The 19,954-nt window shown below is 47.0% G+C and overlaps 1 protein-coding gene across 4 annotated transcripts in view; it reads left to right on the top strand.

Moving 5' to 3' along the window:
• GSAP (gamma-secretase activating protein) overlaps window positions 1–19,954 on the top strand; it is a 113,610-nt gene that overhangs the window by 85,337 nt on the left and 8,319 nt on the right. For 3 of the 4 annotated variants that reach the window (XM_029615706.1, XM_029615705.1, XM_029615704.1), the window contains 4 exons: window positions 5,796–5,915; window positions 9,522–9,583; window positions 17,208–17,312; window positions 17,471–17,570. In XM_029615706.1, coding sequence (XP_029471566.1) covers window positions 5,796–5,915; window positions 9,522–9,583; window positions 17,208–17,312; window positions 17,471–17,570 — 387 coding nt within the window. Of the gene's footprint in view, window positions 1–5,795; window positions 5,916–9,521; window positions 9,584–17,207; window positions 17,313–17,470; window positions 17,571–19,954 lie in introns of those variants that run through there. The other variant, XR_003858609.1, reaches the window with a different exon arrangement.

The following is a 19,954-nucleotide window of genomic DNA, read 5'->3' on the forward strand; positions in this document are numbered from 1 at the left end:
GACTGCCGTGGCTTACATCAATCGCCAAGGAGGAACCAAGAGCCAACCGGTCGCGATCGAAGCTCAACAGTTGATAAGCTGGGTGGAGCAGCACCTGGCCAGGATTGCGGCCTCCCATATAGCCGGGGTCAACAATGTTCAGGCCGATTTTCTCAGTAGCAACAGGCTCAATCCTGGGGAGTGGGAGCTTTCTCAAGAAGTGTTTCAGATCATATGCGACAAGTGGTCCACTCCAAGGATGGACCTGATGGCAATGTTCCGCAATGCCAAGGCTCCTCGTTTTTTCAGTCTGCGCAGGGAGCCAGGAGCCGAAGGGGTGAATGCCCTGCTTCTCACCTGGCCAAGAAACATACTGCTGTACGTGTTTCCACCGTGGCCCCTCATAGGCAAGGTGCTGAGACGAATAAAAGTTCATCCATCAGAAGTAATCCTGGTAGCTCCGGAGTGGTTGAGGCATCCATGGTTTGCGGACCTGGTCAACCTGGTGGTAGAAGGTCCCCTGAGGCTTCGGGAGCTTCCCAATCTTCTGTGCCAGGGACCTGTTTGTATGGACAGGGCGGATCACTTTTTTCTCGTGGCATGGCTTTTGAGAGGCAGCTTCTGAAGAGCAAAGGATATTCAGACGCAGTTGTCACTACTCTCTTACGGTCGAGGAAACCTTCTACTTCCCTGGCTTATGCCAGGGTGTGGGGAATCTTTGAATTTTGGTGTATGGAACACAAAAGTGAACCCTTTTTGGGCTTTGTCGGATATTTTATCCTTTTTGCAGGCTGGCTTGTCTAAGGGCTTATCGTGCAACTCTCTACGGGTGCAGGTATCGGCCCTAGGTTGCTTCAGAGGTAAGATTCAAGGAGTAGCGCATTTTCTTAGAGGATGAAACATTTGTGCCCTCCAATTCCGAATCCTTGTCCTTCGTGGAGCCTCAATCTCGTTCTCTGGTTACTGTGTGCGGAGCCCTTGAAGAGGGCAACGTTAAAGGACCTTACCCTAAAGACTGTTTTCCTTGTGGCGATTTCCTTGGCTCGCCGAGTGTCGGAGCATCAGGTGTTGATCTGCAGGGAGCCCATTTTGAGAATTACAGATTCAGGGGTCTCGTTACAGATGGTGCCCTCCTTTCTTCCTAAGGTGGTGTCCACATTTCATCTCAGTCTGTGGAGCTCCCCTCATTTCCAGTTGTAGATCACTCCGATCCTCAGTCCAGGGACTTGCGAAAGCTGGATGTGCGTCGTGTTCTCTTACGCTATTTGGAGACTACTAATTCTTTTCGGGTGTTGGATCATCTGTTTGTATTATGGAGTGGTCCGAGGAGGGGACATAAAGCGTCAAGGGCGACGATTGCTTGCTGGTTGAAAGAGGCTATTGGTTCAGCGTACTTGCTACAGGATCATCCTAGCCCGGTTGGTCTACAAGTACATTCTACCCATTCATAGGCAGCATCGTGGGCAGAATGTCAGATGGTGTCGCCGCAAGAGATTTGTAGAGCGGCCACTTGGAAGTCCTTGCATACCTTTGCTAGACATTATCGTTTAGATGTCCAGGCCCCAGACTCTGGGGGTTTTGGTACAGGGGTGATTCGAGCGGCTCTCTCGGGGTCCCACCCCAACTGGGAGAGCTCTGGTACATCCCAGGAGTCTGGACTGATCTGGGTACGTACAGGGAAAGGAAAATTGGTTCTTACCTGCTAATTTTCGTTCCTGTAGTACCACAAATCAGTCCAGAGTCCCACTCTGGTTTACTTAAGGGTGTAGGAGAGAGTCCGCTCGTTCCTGTACGTATTAATTGGTACTGCAGAGTAATTTCTTACTTGTTTTCATGTTGTTGCCAGTTCTGTTCCTATGTGAGATTTGTGAGCAGGATAGTTAATGTGGCAAGTTTTCTCTTCCCCCGTTTTAGGGGGGAATGGTAGAGGTTTATTCTACTCTTTTATAGTGTTCTGCTTTGATACAATGAAATACTGACAGGCACCTCAGGGTATAGGGCAGAGTCAGTCAAAACGTCTGTCTCCATCTGCTGGTGGGGAGGCAAAACCCGTGGTACTACAGGAACTAAACGGCCAAGGCCAGCTTTGAGCCAACAAGGCTGAAAATGTTTTCTGTTCTCTCATACTGGTCAATATTCAGATGGTTTGTCAGGCAAAGTTAGAAACATAGTTGGACAAACCGGGAGATTCGAAAAACCAGCCGTGCTGACCAAGTCCAATTTACCCAGTTAAGTTTTTAGCCAGATAAAACTTGCCCGGATAAATTTGGGGTGTTCTGGGGGCATTTCGGGGTGGGGCAAACGTAACCTGATAACTAATCTAGATAAAGCTTATCTTTGATTTCACTGGCTGCACCGCTGAATATCTGGTTAGTTATCCAGATAAGTTTATCCAGATAACTTACCTGGTCTGCCTGTGGCTCAATATTGAGTTCATAGTTTTTAATATCTTTCTTTTCCTCCTTTTTTTCAAAATGTAAAGATGTGTAGCCAGTGCTAAGGGTCAGGTTTCCTTCTTTAAAAGAAACACATATTTCACATTCAAATAATTTTAAATACAAATCTTAGTGCACTATATATGAAAGCATTAAATAAGGGAACTGCTTCATAAATTTAAATAAACTCCTGTGACCCAGCAGCTCTGCTACCAACCTTCAGCTTGATATGTTTTGAAATACTTTCTGAAATCAGCCCAAAACCACTTCTCATAAGACACACAGAGGTTGATGTTGAAAAGTGTTTGCCAAGTTACTGGACAAACCCTGAGATTTAAAATTGCCTCTCTTCACTGACCAGTTTAATGTTACCTGGGTAATTTTGTACCTGGGCAGAATTTAGCTGGAATTTAAAAAGAGGATGGTTGGGGGGCATTCTGGCATCATGCTTTAAATTTTAGCCAGGCTGTGCTAGTATTCAGTGCTATACGGATGGCTGGGTAATAACTGGGGCAGGCAGGACACCCGGGGCTTCTCCTCACCCCCCACCTCCCCTTTAACCAAACCATAACCCAAACACAGGATGTAGGAACATTTGCCATAACAATAACCCCAACAGAATGCAAATAACACATTAAACGTTGAGGTGGAGGTAAATGGCTGCAGCCATTTATTAGATGCCTTAACAGGGAAATATAATTGGGGTGCTGAGTCCTGTGCTTTTCCATGGGGGCGGGTGCCACGAGCGGCAGTCTTGCACAGCCAGCCCTAGCAGGATGTTCCAAGGTCTTGGTCCTGCGAACTCCGATAGGTGTGGTGGGAAGGAAGTCCCAGAGGAGAGCTCCAAGTGTGCCGGCACACAGCAGGCTTTACCAAGAGCCTCCCCTCTCTCATTCAAGACCTAGGCACAGGACCTGACATCTCCCGTCTTGCTGTCTGCCGTACAAGTGTGGCCCTAGCCACTATTCCTTTCAATGGCACCTCCCCGCCCCTGCTATCTCCCGTTATCACTACGCCACCCCCTCCTGGACTCGGTCACCCCCGCCGGGCGAGACATGGGTGACAGATCATAAATCTAGCTAACAATTAAACTGACTACTGATTAGGGTGGGTTAGGTGGGAAACGCTGTGTTTACTGGAGCCAGGAGAAAAAGGGCCAGCCCTTGCTAACCGGAAGGATTTAAATCTCCTGCCAGTCTGCTCCCCCCACCATCCCCTGCTGATGTCCTGGCTAAATCCTACTGAATATCCTGGCTAAAGATATTCGGGTAGCTTCTCGCTTGCTACACCATTTTGTGTGAGCCTCAAAGTGTCTTAGTAAGTCTGCACCTGGAATAGGACCATTTTTGATTTCTTTAACTTAAGAAGGATATATCAGAGCTGTTAACGTTTTTGCTTTTTAGTATGCTTTTAATTAGCAGACTGCAATGTTTGCTATGAGCTAGAGGACCCCATATCATTGGGCATCCCTTTCCGCTAACTCCATGCCATCAGGGTCACTCCAGGTCGTCCTGGTAATTGTGTGCTAAATACAAAGGATCCTTATCTTATATTTATCGAATGCCTTCCCATGTAAAGGCCCAAAGCAACTTACAGCAATTAAATGGAAATTAAAGGGAAAGCCAGAGATTATCTGGGGTTTAGGCCCTTGTAATAGGAAGGGGTCTGGGTGGACTAGATGGGCCTCATGGACCTTGTATCTGCTGTCATATTCTCTATGTCTCAGCTCAAAGCTTTCTGAGATCTGTAATTCTGCTGCACGTTGTGCCCACGAAGCTGCAAGTTTGTGGAAAGTCACAGAATACCGAGGGTTGTGGTTTCCAAAGCCAGGACCTGCTCAGAGTGTCCCTCATGGCTTGTAGCTGGTTGAGAGGGATGCTATCTGCACAGTGCTCACTCTGGAGGAGTGATAGGATCAGTCTCCACCGCTCTCTAAACACTGAAAGGCCAGTGTGGTGAACAGACGGCGAGTTTACATTTGGCATTGAGTAAGAGACATACTCTGAGGCCACAGAACAGGAAACATTTTTAGAGGGTAGCTGTCAAGCAACCCCACAGGAAAGCCGGCAAAAACTAGTATAAGTTAAATCAGTTTTCAGAGTGGACTTGGGCATATAAGATTATTTCGCCGAATCTACCCCGCATGGGTCATACCTGCTGTTTGATGCGCACAAAGGGGTAGATTTTAAAAGAAGCGCGGGCGCGTCCATGTGCGCGCACTTCCCGGCGTGCGCACATGGACGTGCTGATTTTGTAATATGAGCGCACCGGCACGCTCATGTTATAAAATCGGTGGGCCGCATGCACCTGCGTGCCAGATTTTGTAATCCGTATGTGCGGGTGGCACGTGCATGGGGGGAGTAGACTTCTGCAATTTTCAGGCGGCAACGCATCCCGGCTTCCCTCCCAGTCCGCTCTAATTAAGGAGTGGACTGGGAGGGGGAACCTCCCTACCACCCTCCTACCTAACCTTCCTTCCCTTCTCCTTCCCACCCCCGAAACCCTACCTTTTTTTCTTTTCTTCGTCTTGCTTTGCGACTTACTTCAGTTCTCGAGCTGAAGCATGTTGCGCTGGCAGAGCAAACAATGGTGCTATCCCGCCCCGCCCCTTGCAGGAAGGCCGGCACCTGTGCGCGTACCAGCCTTTACATGCGTTGCCGGGCCTTTTGGAAAATTGGCTCTGCGCGCGTGAAGGCTGGATTTTACGTGCATACCCTATTTAAAATCTCCCCGAAAATGATTCCTGAAAGCTTTTATTTGCACACTGCTGGATTTTATGAAATGTGCACATAAGTTCAAACTTCTCACCACCTCAATCTGTGTAAACCTAAAGTGCATTAGTTGACCTGCATATCAGGTGGGGAATTTTGTAAAAGGCTGTTTTCTGCACATAAAACACCTTTTATGTGCAGAAATCTTTTTTTTGAAAATTGCCCCCTTAATGATAGATTATTTCACTGCTGGCATGATCGGGATACATAAGTTTCTGCTGAGCAAGGCTGGGCATGTGACGCACAATTGCGCGTCATATGCCCAGAATATTTCGAAGGGATTTGGCTGTTTTCTCGGGTGTATGATGTAGTTCTGGATGGGTCACTGTAATATACCCCATGATATGGGTCACTTACAGAAGGCTGAGTTCCTTCATAGCAAGCCTTTTTTTTTTTTTTCCACTCTGTTATGAATCTCCCATGCCTTAGCAGTACTGACGGGAACAAATCCCAAATAATGGCGAGACTGCATACAGGCTGTGTATTTCCATGGATGTGCCTTGCAGCATGGGCTTGTGGCTGTTCCAAGTTCTTAAGCCCCGTTAAGATGTGCTAGGACAAACTTCCGAGGATGTAGCCCTTCTTTAGCTGTACTTTTTTCCGTTTGCAGGCTTTCAGACACTGCACACTGTGTTGGGCGTCCGATGCCTCCCTTTGCATACTTTACTGCACTACATTGATAACGGCGTGCTACAGCTGACGGAGGCGTGCGTCACGAGACTCTTGAAAGGTAAAGTGAGTTTAACATCTCTGCTGTTCCATCTCCTGTGGTAGTTATTCCGTATTCCAGCCCAAGATCTGAAGACTACTGGCTGCACTTTCATTGGTCTCACTCAGTTTCCAGTTTGACCCTTGTAGCATTTACTGGCTGTATTGGTCCCGAAGGAAACCAGATTATTTGCAGGTTGTGATATCTTTTATTTGAGGCACATAAGGTTTAGTCAAAGATAACGTACATAAGCATTTGAGACCTCATGGGTTTCCTTCTGCAAATCAGAAGAAGAGACCGATTCAGTCCTGAAATCTCATCCTTAGAGTCAACTTTGGATGATCATCATGTTGAGCCTGTAAGAGAGATGGCACACTTCTTTAACTCCCTGAGAAAGAAAAGGCAAAAATGTGTATTGGGAATTCTGTTAAAGCTTGCAAGCTGAATGTTTGCTCCTTTCCTTATTTCATCCATGTAAATACAATATGCAGGCTTCTTTTAACCCGTCCCATCCAATGTCCTGTGATGTGCAATAGGTATTTTGTCCACCTTCTATTAGAGATCATCACTGCAGTCTTTTGACACCTCTGTGTGGTAACCTTCTGTATGTGAGAAGTTCGCCAGAGCGTACTGGATCTCATTCCTGTTTCTGCAGCACTGGGGCAAGCAGGGATTTATACATCACCGGCAGTATTTCACAACAAGCTGCAAACCTGGTATAGACTTTTAGAGTTGGGATGTTGTATTCACTCTCTGGTCGTATTCAAATCCAGTCTGAAAATTCACTTTTGTGAGGCTGCTTTTAAGTCTAAACTATTCTCTCAAAATACATTTCCTGTAGTTTGCCTTGACTGGACTGTAAGCTATCTAGAGACGGGATGGCCTCTTTTATGTGTATCTGTGCAGCACTGCACATGTCTGGTGGCGCTTTAGAAATTAGTACTGGTAGCAGTACAAGAGCTTTTTATGCCCATGACCTCTGTATTGGTCCCAAGGATGCTGGAACTGTCACATTTGATTGCTGCATTAGGTGTTATAGGAGTAAAAAAAAATTTTTAAACTACAAAAAAGTATACCACATTGAAAATTCCTAACTTAGAATTATTTTTACAGGTCTTGTATCCAGCACCTAATTCAACAATGCTTATGCTTGAGGAATGATAAAAGGAGATCTTCATAAACAGCTACTGTTGCATTTGCTTAGCTTACTTGTTTTTGTATTGTGCAACCGTTGCTCCCATTGTAATCATAGACCTCCCTTATGTGATATACAAAGTCCAAAATTCTTTACTATTTTTTTTATAGGCATATGCAATTAAAAATATATATCGTGACTGTAACTTAAGACGAAATCCTTCATAATCATTTCATCAAGTTTCAAATGTATTCTGCTTCAGAAGTGTGCCTTTGTATTTGGTCACCTTGCTGCAGAATATTTCTAAGGGAGTCATTTACTAAGCATTTTTCCCAAAGACATCGAATGGGAGAAAAGCCTTAGTAATTCAGGGCTTTTGTTAAGAATTTTTCAAAGTGGTATACTTTTTTTTTTTTTTTTTGTATTTGACAATTCCACATTGTAGGTGATCATTTTCAGAATTGGTAATTCTTCGAAAGCATTTCCGTGCATCAAACACTTTTACATGCAGAAATAGGTTCTATTAAATTGTCTGCACATGCGTTCACACATTAGTTCACTCTGACTGTGCAGAGGCATTCCTGGGGGTCTGGAATGGAGTTTTCACTTACATGCTCAAGGTGAATTTTTTCAAATAAGTTACGCATGTAAATGTACATACTATCATAGCAATTTTGAAAAGCCTTTTATCCGCATTAAGTGCACATAATGCGGGTAAAACCTATAGACAATTGAGTGGCATATATTGTAGCAGTTATCAAAAGCCTACTTACATGAATAAAGTGCATTTACACATGTAAAACCCAGTTTTAAGCATGTAAGTGTTTTTGAAAACCAGGCCCATACATTTTGATTTTATGCTAAAGGGTAGATTTTAAAAGGGTTATGCGCGTAACCCTTTTAAAAACCCCCTGCGCGCGCTGAGCCTATTTTGCATAGGCTCTGCGGCGCTCGCAAGCCCCGGGATGCGTGTAAGTCCCGGGGCTTCGCTAGGGGGCGTGTCGGGGGGGGGGGGGGTGGCGTAACGTTTGGGTGTTCCGGGGGCACGGCCGAGGCCTCCGGAACAGCCCCTGAGTTGGGTGATGGCGCTCCAGCAGCCCGCTGGCGTGCGCGAGTTACGCCTGCCAGAGGCAGGCGAAACTTTGTCAACAATTGTAGGGGGGGTGTAGATAGGGCTGGGGGGATGGGTTAGGGAGGGGAAGGTGGGACGAGGCCGAAGGAAAGTTTCCCTCAGAGGCCTCGTCCCTCGAGGGAACGGGCAGCACGCACAAGTTGCACAAATGTACACCCCCTTGCGTGCACCGACCTCGGATTTTATAAGATATGCGCGGGTACGCCCGTATGTTATAAAATCCAGTGTACTTTTGTTTGCACCTGGTGCGCGAACAAAAGTACGCGTGGGCCCACTTTTAGAAAATCTACCCCAATGTGGGCTAGATTTTAAAAGCCCTATGCGCTTCTCTCGGGCCGGCGCATGTAGTTTAAGAAGCATCCTTGGACATGTGTATCTCCCGTACGTGCACAAAAGAAAGTCCAAAAGGGCAGGGCATGGGTGTTCCTGGAATTTAAATGGAGACCAACGCGTAACTATTTACACACACAAGTATGCGGTGGGGGACCCCGGGGCGCAACTTTACTTCTGCTATAGCTGGGCATGTAAGTTATAAAACAAAACTAGACTAGCCAGTGGGGTTTTGAGGGTTGGGGCAGGTAGGGTAAAAGAGAGGTTAATTAGCTAGGAGGGTTAGGAAGTCCTATCCTGTAACTGGGCAAAGTGGGAGCGAACTGGTTTAACTGGTAATTGCGTTGGCGCACATGTATATTAAAATTCCCCCCCACTTATGTGGTAGAAGCAGCATATGTGTGCACCCATATAAAATGGTGCGCATGTTTATACGTGCGTCCAGCCAATTTTATAAGATGCGTGAATGTTATACAATGGCTGCGTCCATGGGCGCAAGCCAGCATATGTGCGTTCATGACTACTCGCCTGGCTGTTTTAAAGTTACTATCTTTATGCGCACAAGTTTACACGGGAAATGTACACGCTCTGGATAGCAAGTGTAAATTATGTGGCTACTTTCAGTAGGGTAATTTTCAAAGCAAATGTATGCACATACATTCCTTATGAAAATTGGTGTTTTTTACGAGCATATTTGCTACATAAGTTACCTGTGATGGTTACAAAACTACCTTCCCTATGTCCTTATTACAGGGGTGGCCAACTCCGGTCTTCAAGAGCCACAAACAAGCCACGTTTTTAGGATATCCACAGTCGATATGCATGAGATAGATGTGCATGCACTACCTCCATTGTTTCAAGTCTATCTCAAGCATAATCACTGTGGATATCCTGAAAACCTGGTCTGTTGTGGCTCTTGAGGACCGGAGTTGGCCACTCTCGCCTCATTGGAAAATGATGCTTATACATTTTTGGCAAAACAACTTTAACAACTTCCTTTTAAATTAAAATATTTATCTCTTCTTTTTAGATTTGGATGACACTAAAAACAATGAAAAGCTTAAATTTAGCATCGTTACAAGGCTGCCTGAGGTAAATCCAGATGTATTAATATCATCTTTATTTGGATTTGTAAGCTGCTTTTTCATAAAATATTGCTCTAATCAGAATTATAAGTTAGATATGTAAAACATAATGAACATTGTGTATCAAGAGCATCATAATCAAACCTGGCTATTTCGCCAAGCTTTCCCATAATCGTTCCGATTTAGGAACTTCTCAATTTAAACCTACCTTGCTTTATATGTAGCCAAGCCCCCTTACACCCACAATGGTTATCTCTCTCATTTTCTTTCTTCAGTTCCCAAGTTTTATCTCCTTGTTAAATGTAACTTTGCCTCCTGTGAATGATCTATTGTTAAATGGTTGCTAAGAATGTTAACCCTCAAGTTCCATGTAAACCGATTTGATATGACTCTTGTTATGAAGGTCGGTATATAAAAGAATTAAATAAATAATCATCCTCAAAACATAATCTTATATAACAGAAACAAAACCTAAAATCACAGAATAAAATAAAACATCAGACACCATGGGCCATCTTTCCATAAAAGATGGCCAAGCAGAATTAGAAATCAGACACACACAAAATGTAATAAACAGCATTATCAAAAGCTTATCGTAAAATAACACAATTTTAAGTAATACGGAAATCCATATTCAAAAGCTTTTAGCCGGATAACTTGGTTGGCAGACCAAATAAAGATTTGTGCACTTAATCCAGCTAAATTCTAGCCAGATATTAAGTTAGGGGCATTCCGTAGGTGTAAATAAATAACTTATTTTATCTTTCTAACTCAGGTCGGCCTTTAGACCTGTCCTAAAATTTATCTGGCTAACTTTAAGTTCCCTGTACGTACCAGGATCAGTCCAGACAGTGGGTTACCTCCCCTTTCCAGCAGACAGAGTCAAATAGAACTTTGAAGGATGCTTCCTTATAAGGTAGTGCACCCTCTACTAATCCTCAATATTCTCTTGACTCCAGCAGATGACAGTGGTGGCTTTCGTTCCCCACTGAGATGACTAGAAAGCTATTTTAGGATTTTTCTCTATTTTCCTCAGCTTTCCTTTCTTTTGGATGGATCAAGTCTATTTAAAAAAAAAAAAAAATCTTTGAATTTTGAATTTTCTGCGGGAATTATTTGGAGAGCTTTCATGTAGCCTCCGCTCCTGTTTTAGTGGGAATATTCTATAGCTTGCAGGCAGTACTATTTGCAGCTCTCCCCACCTCTCCCATCTCTGTTGTCGGGGTAAGTTTGTTTTTATTTCTTTTTGACAGGTTATTTCCTCTCTCCGGGGTGCAAGTCGATGGTGCCGACCTCTCCCCCTGGGCTGCTATCCGACCCGCTGCCCCTGAGACACCGTTTTCCTCGGGGCAGCTGGCACAGAGAGGCGTTATTCCTCTGTGCCTCTATCTGTGGGTCGCTGAGGGATAGAGAGAGAGCAGGACTGAAGCGGAGGCTGTTACACGCTTCTTATAGCCATGAACCTGGTGAGTGTGAGGAAGAAAAGGCTGAAGCGGAGGTTTTTCCCGCTTCCCACAGCTTTAAACCTTGCCTATTTCTCGCGTTAAGAACCACTGGTTCCCTTGCGGCTCCGTCGGGGTTCCCCATGCCTCGTTCGTCCAGGTGCCGCGCTTGTGGAGAGCCCGGGTCGAGGCTGTCCCGTGAGGGGATTTGCACAGCTTGCCTCCCTGGGGGGGAGGGACCCTCTTAACCACTGGGCCGCTCTGGTTCTCGTCTTCTGGCGCGCCTCGACGCTCAGGGGCCGGCCCTGATCCCGCTGACCATGGGAACGGCGGCCATTTTGTCTCCAGACTCTGCTGCTCCGGCGGTAACAGGAGAAGAGCAGGATGCTCCTTTTTCATCTCAGCCGCCGGTTTTGACACCCGTTCCACCTCTGGAGCCTTTTCCTCCGTCAGGGGATCTTCCTACTCTTCCTCCATCGGGGCCACCTCCGTTTTCCACGGATTTTGTTCTCCTGCTTCACAATGCTTACCTGGCCAGAATGGGCCAGCACCAGGAATTTTTGGCGGGACCTCCTCCTCCTAAGGTACCCAGAATGGCTGATTCCACTGAGGTCTTGGGAAATGGCCAGACCGTGGGGAGTGCCCAAGGGTTAGTGGTTCCGGGACCAGAGGTACCTCCGACCACCTCAAGCACTCCGAGGGTCCGTTTGGTACACCCCTCTGCAGGGGGTCTGTTCCTCAGCAGGATCCAGATGAAGCTTCAACTACGGCTCAATTGGAAGGGGATGATCCTAGAGTTCTGCGGATCTTTCAGAGGGATGAGCTGGACCCCCTCATTCCACATATCCTACAGGAATTGGACATTGAGGCCCCTCAGGACCCGCCTGAGCCTAATCCACCAGTGAAGAAAGGGGACCCCCTTCTGGCTAGTCTACATCCGCTGTGTAGGTCCTTTCCTTCCCATCCCACATTCCTTCAACTGTTATCCAGGGAATGGGATTCTCCGGAGACCTCCCTCAAGGTCGGCAGAGCCATGGATAAGTTATATCCTCTCCCGGATGATTTCCTGGAGGTTATTAAGGTTCCCAAAGTAGATTCTGCAGTCTCAGCAGTGACAAAAAGAACTACCATTCCAGTAATGGGTGGTGCAGCCTTGCAAGATCTTCAAGATCGAAAGCTGGAAGTTTATCTTAAGAGTTTTCGAGGTATCCACCCTGGGGGTCCGGGCGGCTATTTGTAGTCACTTCGCTCAGTGTGCAGGCCTCCGCTGGCTTCAACAGCTGCTCAGCTCCCAGGAGTTGCCTCCTGAGGAAGCACTTCAGGCAGACCACCCGGAGGCTATCATAGCATTTGGAGCAGACGCTCTATATGACATTCTTAGAGTATTGGCCAGATCTGTGGTTTCTGCAGTCTCGGCTAGATGCCTCCTCTGGCTTCGCAACTGGTCAGCGGATTCTTCATCCAAGTCGCAGCTGAGATCCCTACCCTTCAAGGGCAAGCTACTATTTGGGGAGGATCTGGACCAGATTATCAAGTCCCTCGGAGAGAATAAGGTACACAAACTGCCAGAGGATCGCCCTCGTTCTTCTAGGTCTTTTAATTCCACTCGAAGCCGATTCAGGAATCAATGTCATTTCCACCAGGCAAGGACTGCAGCTCCTCGTCAGCCATCCACTCGATCTCAATCCTGGACTCAGTCCTTTCGTGCCCGAAGACAGCCCTGCTCTGGTCCGGCCCAGGGGACGTCCTCCAAGTCTTCACAATGAAGCTATGCCAGCCCACTCCCCAATCCCCAGGATAGGGGGATGTCTCTCCTTTTCTACAAGGAGTGGGTCAACATCACATCAGATCAGTGGGTCCTGGATATTCTAAGACACGGCTACACGTTAGAATTTGCTCGGCTGCTAAGAGACAGGTTCCTCATCTCTCCATGCGGCCCAGTCCAGAAACAACTCATAGTCCGGCAGACACTAGACAGGCTTCTGGCTCTTGCAGCGATTCGTCAAGTCCCCCCCCCCCCCCCCCCCCCCCACCCGGAAGTAGGCCAGGGACATTATTCGGTATACTTCATAGTCCCCAAGAAGGAAGGTTCCTTCCGCCCGAACTTGGATCTCAAGATGGTCAACAGGGCCCTCAAGATTCCCCACTTTCGGATGGAAACCTTGCGCTCTGTGATAGTGGCGGTACACTCCGGAGAAATTTTGGCCTCCCTGGATCTGATGGAAGCTTATCTACACATTCCCATCCTCCAAGCGCATCAATGTTTTCTGCATTTCAAGATTCTGGGACAGCATTTCCAGTTCCAGGCTCTACCCATTGGTCTTGCGACTGCTCCTCGAAACTTCATGAAGGTGATGATAGTAGTAGCTGCTGCTCTCCGGAGGGAGGGAGTCTTGGTGCACCCATACCTGGACGACTGGCTCATTCAAGCCAAGTCCTCAGCCCAGTGCCACCGGGTGGTCGACAAGGTGTTGACGCTTCTTCACTCCCTCGGTTGGGTGGTCAACTTCGTCAAGAGCAGCTTTTCTCCATCTCAGTCTCTGGACTTCCTGGGAGCATATTTCGAGACGGCGCTGGGCAAGGTGTCTCTGCCCCCGGACAGGGCTCATACACTCATAGCTCAGATACAGCGATTCATCGGTCTCTCTCTTCCAACGGCGTGGGATTACCTCCAGGTCGTGGAATCCATGGCTTCCACCATCGATCTGGTCCCCTGGGCGTTTGCACATATGCGTCCCTTACAACGCGCCTTGCTCTCCTGCTGGAAACCGGTGTCTCGGGACTTCCAAGCCATCCTTCCTCTCCCACAGGGAGCCAAGGACAGTCTCTTGTGGTGGTTCAACCTGTCTCATCTTCTCCAGGGTGTTCCTTTGGACATCCCTAAATGGCATCCGTCATGACGATTACCCAATCTCTCTGGCTGGGGAGTGGTGTCAGATGAGTTCTGCGCAAGGGAAGTGGACGCCGTCCCAAGCAACTTGGCCGATCAATCGCTTGGAGGCCAGAGCAGTGCGTCTGGCATTGAAATGCTTCCTACCTCTCATCCATCATCGCGCAGTCCGAATACTCTCAGACAATGCGACCACTGTGGCATACATCAATCACCAAGGGAGCACAAGGAGCCGGCATGTCTCTCGGGAGACAGACAGGTTGATGGCATGGGTGGAGACTCATCTCTCCCGCCTAGCGGCTTCCCACATCGCAGGCGAGGATAACGTTCAAGCCAACTTTCTCAGTCGTCAACATCTAGATCCCAGAGAGTGGGAACTCTCAAAGGAGGCGGTGAATCTCCTGTTCCACAGATGGGGGACCCCCTACCTGGATCTAATGGCAACTTCCCGGAATGCCAAGGCAGCTCGGTTCTTCAGTCACAGAAGAGAGTACGGCGCAAAGGGAGTGGATGCCTTAGTCCTCCCCTGGCCTCGTCACGTTCTCCTCTGTGTTTCCCCCTTGGCCTCTGGTGGGCAAGGTGCTCTGGAGAATAGTCGCACCAGGGTCCGGTAATGCTGGTGGCGCCGGAATGGCCCCGTCATCCGTGGTTTGCAGACTTGATCAACCTCACAGTGAACGGACCTCTTCGTCTGGGTCACCTTCCACGCTTGCTGCATCAGGGTCCGGTATCTTTCGCCCAGGCCGATTGCTTCTGTCTTGCGGCCTGGCTTTTGAGAGGCACCGGCTGAGACGGCGTGGATACCCAGAGGCCGTTATCTCGACCCTCCTCAAGGCTAGAAAGACGTCTACCTCCATCTCCTATATCAGGATATGGAAAGTTTTTGAGAACTGGTGTGCCTCCATACCTGTGTTGCCATGGGCTGCCTCAGTGGCTCAGATCCTATCTTTTCTTCAACAGGGACTGGACAAGGGTCTGGCCTACAACTCGCTGAGAGTGCAAGTCTTTGCCCTAGGCTCTCTACTTCAACAATGAGAGGGAACTTCCCTCTCCTCTCACCCGGATATCATCCAATTCCTCAGGGGGGTGAAGTACGTGAAACCCCCGGTCCACGCTCTTTATCCTTCGTGGAGTCTCAATCTCGTTCTCCAAATCTTGGTTGGACCACCCTTTGAACCCATGTGTTCAGCAACCCTCAAGGATATCACTCTCAAGACTGTTTTCCTGGTAGCTGTCTGTTCTGCCTGCGGAATCTCGGAGCTTCAAGCACTCTCGTGCAGAGAGCCCTACCTTCATTTTACGGATTCGGGAGTTTCCTTGCGCACTGCCTGCTTTTCTGCCCAAGGTAGTTTCCAAGTTCCACTTGATGGGTCCTTCTCAGCTGACCCATCGGCGGATCTACGCAAGCTAGATGTCAAGCGTATCCTCGTTCGCTATCTGAAAGTCACTAATGATTTTTGCTTGTCGGACCATCATTTTGTTCTCTGGCATGGTCCGAAGAAGGGGGCCAAGGCGTCAAACTACCATTGCTCGCTGGCTGAAGAAGGCGATCTCGGTGGCCTACATTGGAGCGGATCGACAACCTCCGGCGGGTGTCAAGGCCCATTCTCTTCGAGCTCAGGCTGCTTCCTGGGCGGAGATGCAATCTGTTTCGTTCCAGGAGATTTGTCGAACGGCAACTTGGAAATTGTTACATACCTTTGCTCGTCATTATCGTCTACACATACAGTCGCCTACTTTTGGCTCCTTTGGCACTAGGGTCATTCGAGCAAGGCTTTCCGGGGCCCACCCTACGTAGGGAAGTTTTGGTACTTCCCACTATCTGGACTGATCCTGGTATGTACAGGGAAAAGAAAATTATTCCTTACCTGCTAATTTTCGTACCTGTAGTACCAAGGATCAGTCCAGATGCCCTCCCTGACTGTTTATTGGGTTTGGGATTGCCTCTCTGCTCAAATTGTTCTTCAGTGCCTTTTTTTCCTTTGGCTGGTTAATGGTTCATTCTGCAAATTTGTTGTTTGACACTGTTTTGTGCCCTTTGCACACTGTTATTTGTTACTTAATTCTATTGTTCTTGATCCATCCTGATTTTCCTCTTTGCTTTGATATACTCCATATTGAGGATGGTGCACAACCTTATAAGGAAGCATCCTTCAAAGTTCTATTTGACTCCATCTGCTGGAAGGGGGAGATAACCCACTGTCTGGACTGATCCTTGGTACTACAGGAACGAAAATTAGCAGGTAAGGAATAATTTTCTTTTAGCCATATATATTCAGCAGGGTGGCTGCGCCACTGAATATATGGGTTAAGTAGCCGAGCTGCACAATGGCTAAATATGGACCTCAATAAAAACAGGACAAACAAGTCTTAACTAGTCTATTATGCTTTCAAGAAATCCACTAAGCTTTTGACTTTCTAAGACACGTTCTTAAGCCTGGTTGTTCTCCATATTTTGTCCAGTAATGATGGTACACTTAGTTAAATCTTTGGCTCTGGCCTTTTGCCAGGATCAGAAGTCAGGTAGAGAAGAGAGAGAAAGGGACTATTGTGATTAGCATGCACCAAGTCCACGCTTCTTAATTGTACAGAAGTTTCAGCGTTTCCATTACTAAATTGTTGGTGTGATTATAGTCAGAAGCAGCAGGTCAGAGTAGCTAACTGCCTGAAGACAGTTACCCTCTGTCACACTGTGACTGATAGTCACCCCAGACTGAGGAAGAATGTGCTAATATTCTGTAATACCCCAACATGGTTAAAGACCATACATAGTACCAATGTCTGTATAATGTCATAGAGAGGTCAAACCTTCCTTATCAAACACTGTTCCTCTGTCTTACGGCATTAAATCTCTTGCCTAGTCTACTAGTATGTCACAAGCATAACTCTTAATGAACTCTGATGTACACTCGACAGTTTCACTGGAGTCATTCATGTGTTATTGAGAAAATGTCCACGTTCAAATAGTAACAATTAAAATTTTCCGCCTATAAATCTATTCCAGTGCGTGCAGCTGTCTTTGTCTCCAATACCTGTTTGCTTTTGTTTGTATTCCTGGATCCCAGGCCTCGGCGCTAGACTCGTCAGTCCGAGCAGAGACTAGAAGGCAATGTTGAGATTTGTGACCCCAGGATTTCCTGAAGCAATGTGTGCACTCACTCTCTGTCAGGAAATCCTGGCTCCTGCTGTCAAGTGTGTGTCAAGTGCTCCGAAGCAGAGACCATCCTGTACGTAATACAGTGAAATGTGTATGTGACTCCTGTCAGGACTTTTTTTTTTTTCCCTCCCTCCTTTTTTAGGAATTTTGTCAAAAGATCTATCAAGTGTGGGATCATCCAGTGAGTTCCAGTTTTATTGCAAGGAGCTATGTTAGACTTTTGCTGGTGAAACTTGCAAAGAGACCGGTAACTAATATTTATCTTTCCTGCCTTTTCCTCTTTGTCCCTTGAAACAATCTATTGAATGAGCCGGTGGCCTTGCCTTATGTTAGTAATGGATTTTCTGAGATTCTTGCAGTTCATCAAAGACCAGTAATGGTCTCTTCTTGATCCCCCCCATGCAGTTGGAACAGAGGTCTGTGAGCGACAGGAGGTTATCCGTCTGTCTGGAGTTTCTGCCGTTGAATTACTTGGTCACCGTGCTTTCCGAGGTGGAGGAGCGAGGTACTGTCCCACCCACTAGTTCTTGATATGAATTCTTTTAATTATGAACTGTTTTTAAAACCATACTTAAAACCCAAATGTGACTATGTAATGCAAAGAGATAACATAGGGGGCTGCAGTGAGCTCCCAAAGCAAGAGGGTCCGTCGCATGCAGACTCCTATCTAAAATAGATTTAAAATTGTGGACATTATTCATCACAAGTTCTATTAAGCTCGAAGGGTTTTCCAGCTTCGTAAATGAATGTGTTGGCCCCCAAAACCAAAGCTAATTGCCCCCCATCTCCTGTTGGACAACACACAAGTAAACCTGGCACGTGGAGCGCACCAGCAAGCCAGACATTCCTGCTGGACTCAGTGACTCATTGTGTAGTCTCTATTGTTTCAAGGGCATCTTTCCTATTGTGGTGATGGGAGAAGGCGTTACACGACACACTGCATCGAAGAGGCCTTCCTGAATACTTTGGAACAATTATGTCGCAGCTCTGCAAGTTCAGTCCTTTTTATTTTTTTCAGGGATTGGATTTGGAGGTAGTTTTGCGGTTGTATCGACGTGAAATAAGATATTACTTCCACGAGGGCTTTAATAATTGGAAATCTGTTTTGAGAGAGAAGCAGAATACCACTAGTTTTATTTGCTGTGTTGGAAACCTTTGATTTTTACTAGTGTCGATTGGATATCTCTTCCCTACCATTCTGAAAATAAATAAATACAAATTTTAAAATGAGGTTTTATGGGCCAGCCTGGTGACTCGGTGGCAGCGACATGCATTGCCATGCAGGAGGGCCTGTGTTTGATTCCTGGCTCAGGTGTTCTGCTCCCCAGGCTGTCTAGGGCTGTGACAGAAGCATTCTCAGCCACTATGGGGGGAGGGAGAGAGTCATAATCATACAATGGGGAGCATCTGTTACCCAGATTCAGGGCCCATGTTGGCAGGCTTGCACAGGGAGTCCTGTCACATGGTTGCAATGACTGCAATAAAGGAAGCCGAGAAGGGGGAGAGAAATCGGGACCTTAATTTTCGTTTTTTTTATTTTTCTCGGGGAATTTATCAGGGTTTATTATGACAAGAACAAAAACGGGAGAAAATCGGTTGAAAAATGTGATTGACTATTTTTTCTGGATATATATCGGAGTTTATTTTTGTGGACAGAAGCCAAGACAATAAAACGCTTCTTAAGCAGATTTTCCAACTCAGCAGCATTCCTGTCTCTGCTGCCACCCTTTAACATGCCCCTGTCTCTCCTCTGGGCTGCATGCTTACTGAGGCTCCCCGCTCTGCAGCACACTGCACTTCTGATTTTATGCGGGGCCAGGGAGCCTGCTGGGAAGTGCTTCTGGTAGGCATGGCCCACCTCAAATGCCGCATTGGCAGCAGCAGCAGGCACTTTGGCTGCCTTGGGGGGGGGGGGGAAGGGCGAGACAGGCTCTCGCTCTCAGTGCCACATCAGCGATACTGGAGAGCAACTGCTTTCGCTGATGGGGAGTTGCTGGAAACCTTGCATCTGCAACTTTGGAGCAGATCTTCAATCGGTCTAAAATTAGCGTGAAAACCAGTTTAAACCAATCATCACCTTTGGGGGGAAAAATCTGGGAATTTATGGGTGCAAATTGGTTTAAGCTGAAAACGTAGGACCCTAGATATAAAACAGAGGCAAAGCCCCCAGGGATGGTTGCATAAGAAGGCTGAGGGCATCAGGTGTCAGCCCCGATTCCAGTTGAGCTGGAAGCTTAAAGGAACTAAGGCTGTAAAAGGAATATACATCTGATAAAATAAATGTCATAGTTTAAATGTTAATATTGGTTGGCACGAGCCGAGGACCTACCAGTGTCTGACTTCTGGGTTCCCCCTTTCCCGGCATGCCGCGTAGCTCCCCCTGTTGGTGCAGCCTGAACTGCTGTTGGCCAGCCCAGGAGTACGCAGGCATGAGGAGGGGGCAGAGCCCTTGGACACGTTGGGGGAAGAGGCACCCCACCCCACAGCTGCAGGATGTATTTTTATCGTTTGCACGGTTAACCATTTAAATTTCAGTAGTTTAAACAGGCAATTTTTCAAACAATATTTATATCCTGAAAAGGAACAGGAGGAAACCGCTAAGCCCCCCCCCCCCCCCCCCCAAAAAAGGTTTTATTTTCTAGAGATCCTGGGCTATCTGTCACCTGTCACAGGAGCTTACTTGTTCAGTAGAAACCACTGATCCATCCTTTTCCTGTTCTCCCTGATGATGGGAGTTGAGAGCTGCAGGAAACAGAGGCTGCACGGATGTGTCCTGGATGGGTCTGCTGTGACAGAGAGCCTTAGAAGCTCATTTTAAAACTTAATTGGAAAAATATAAGGTAACAGCCAATGAATGCCAATTCTAATGATGCAAACGCTAGAAAAAGG

This window comes from Rhinatrema bivittatum, chromosome 9 (genome assembly GCF_901001135.1).
Source record: "Rhinatrema bivittatum chromosome 9, aRhiBiv1.1, whole genome shotgun sequence".
NCBI classification, from domain to species: domain Eukaryota; kingdom Metazoa; phylum Chordata; class Amphibia; order Gymnophiona; family Rhinatrematidae; genus Rhinatrema; species Rhinatrema bivittatum.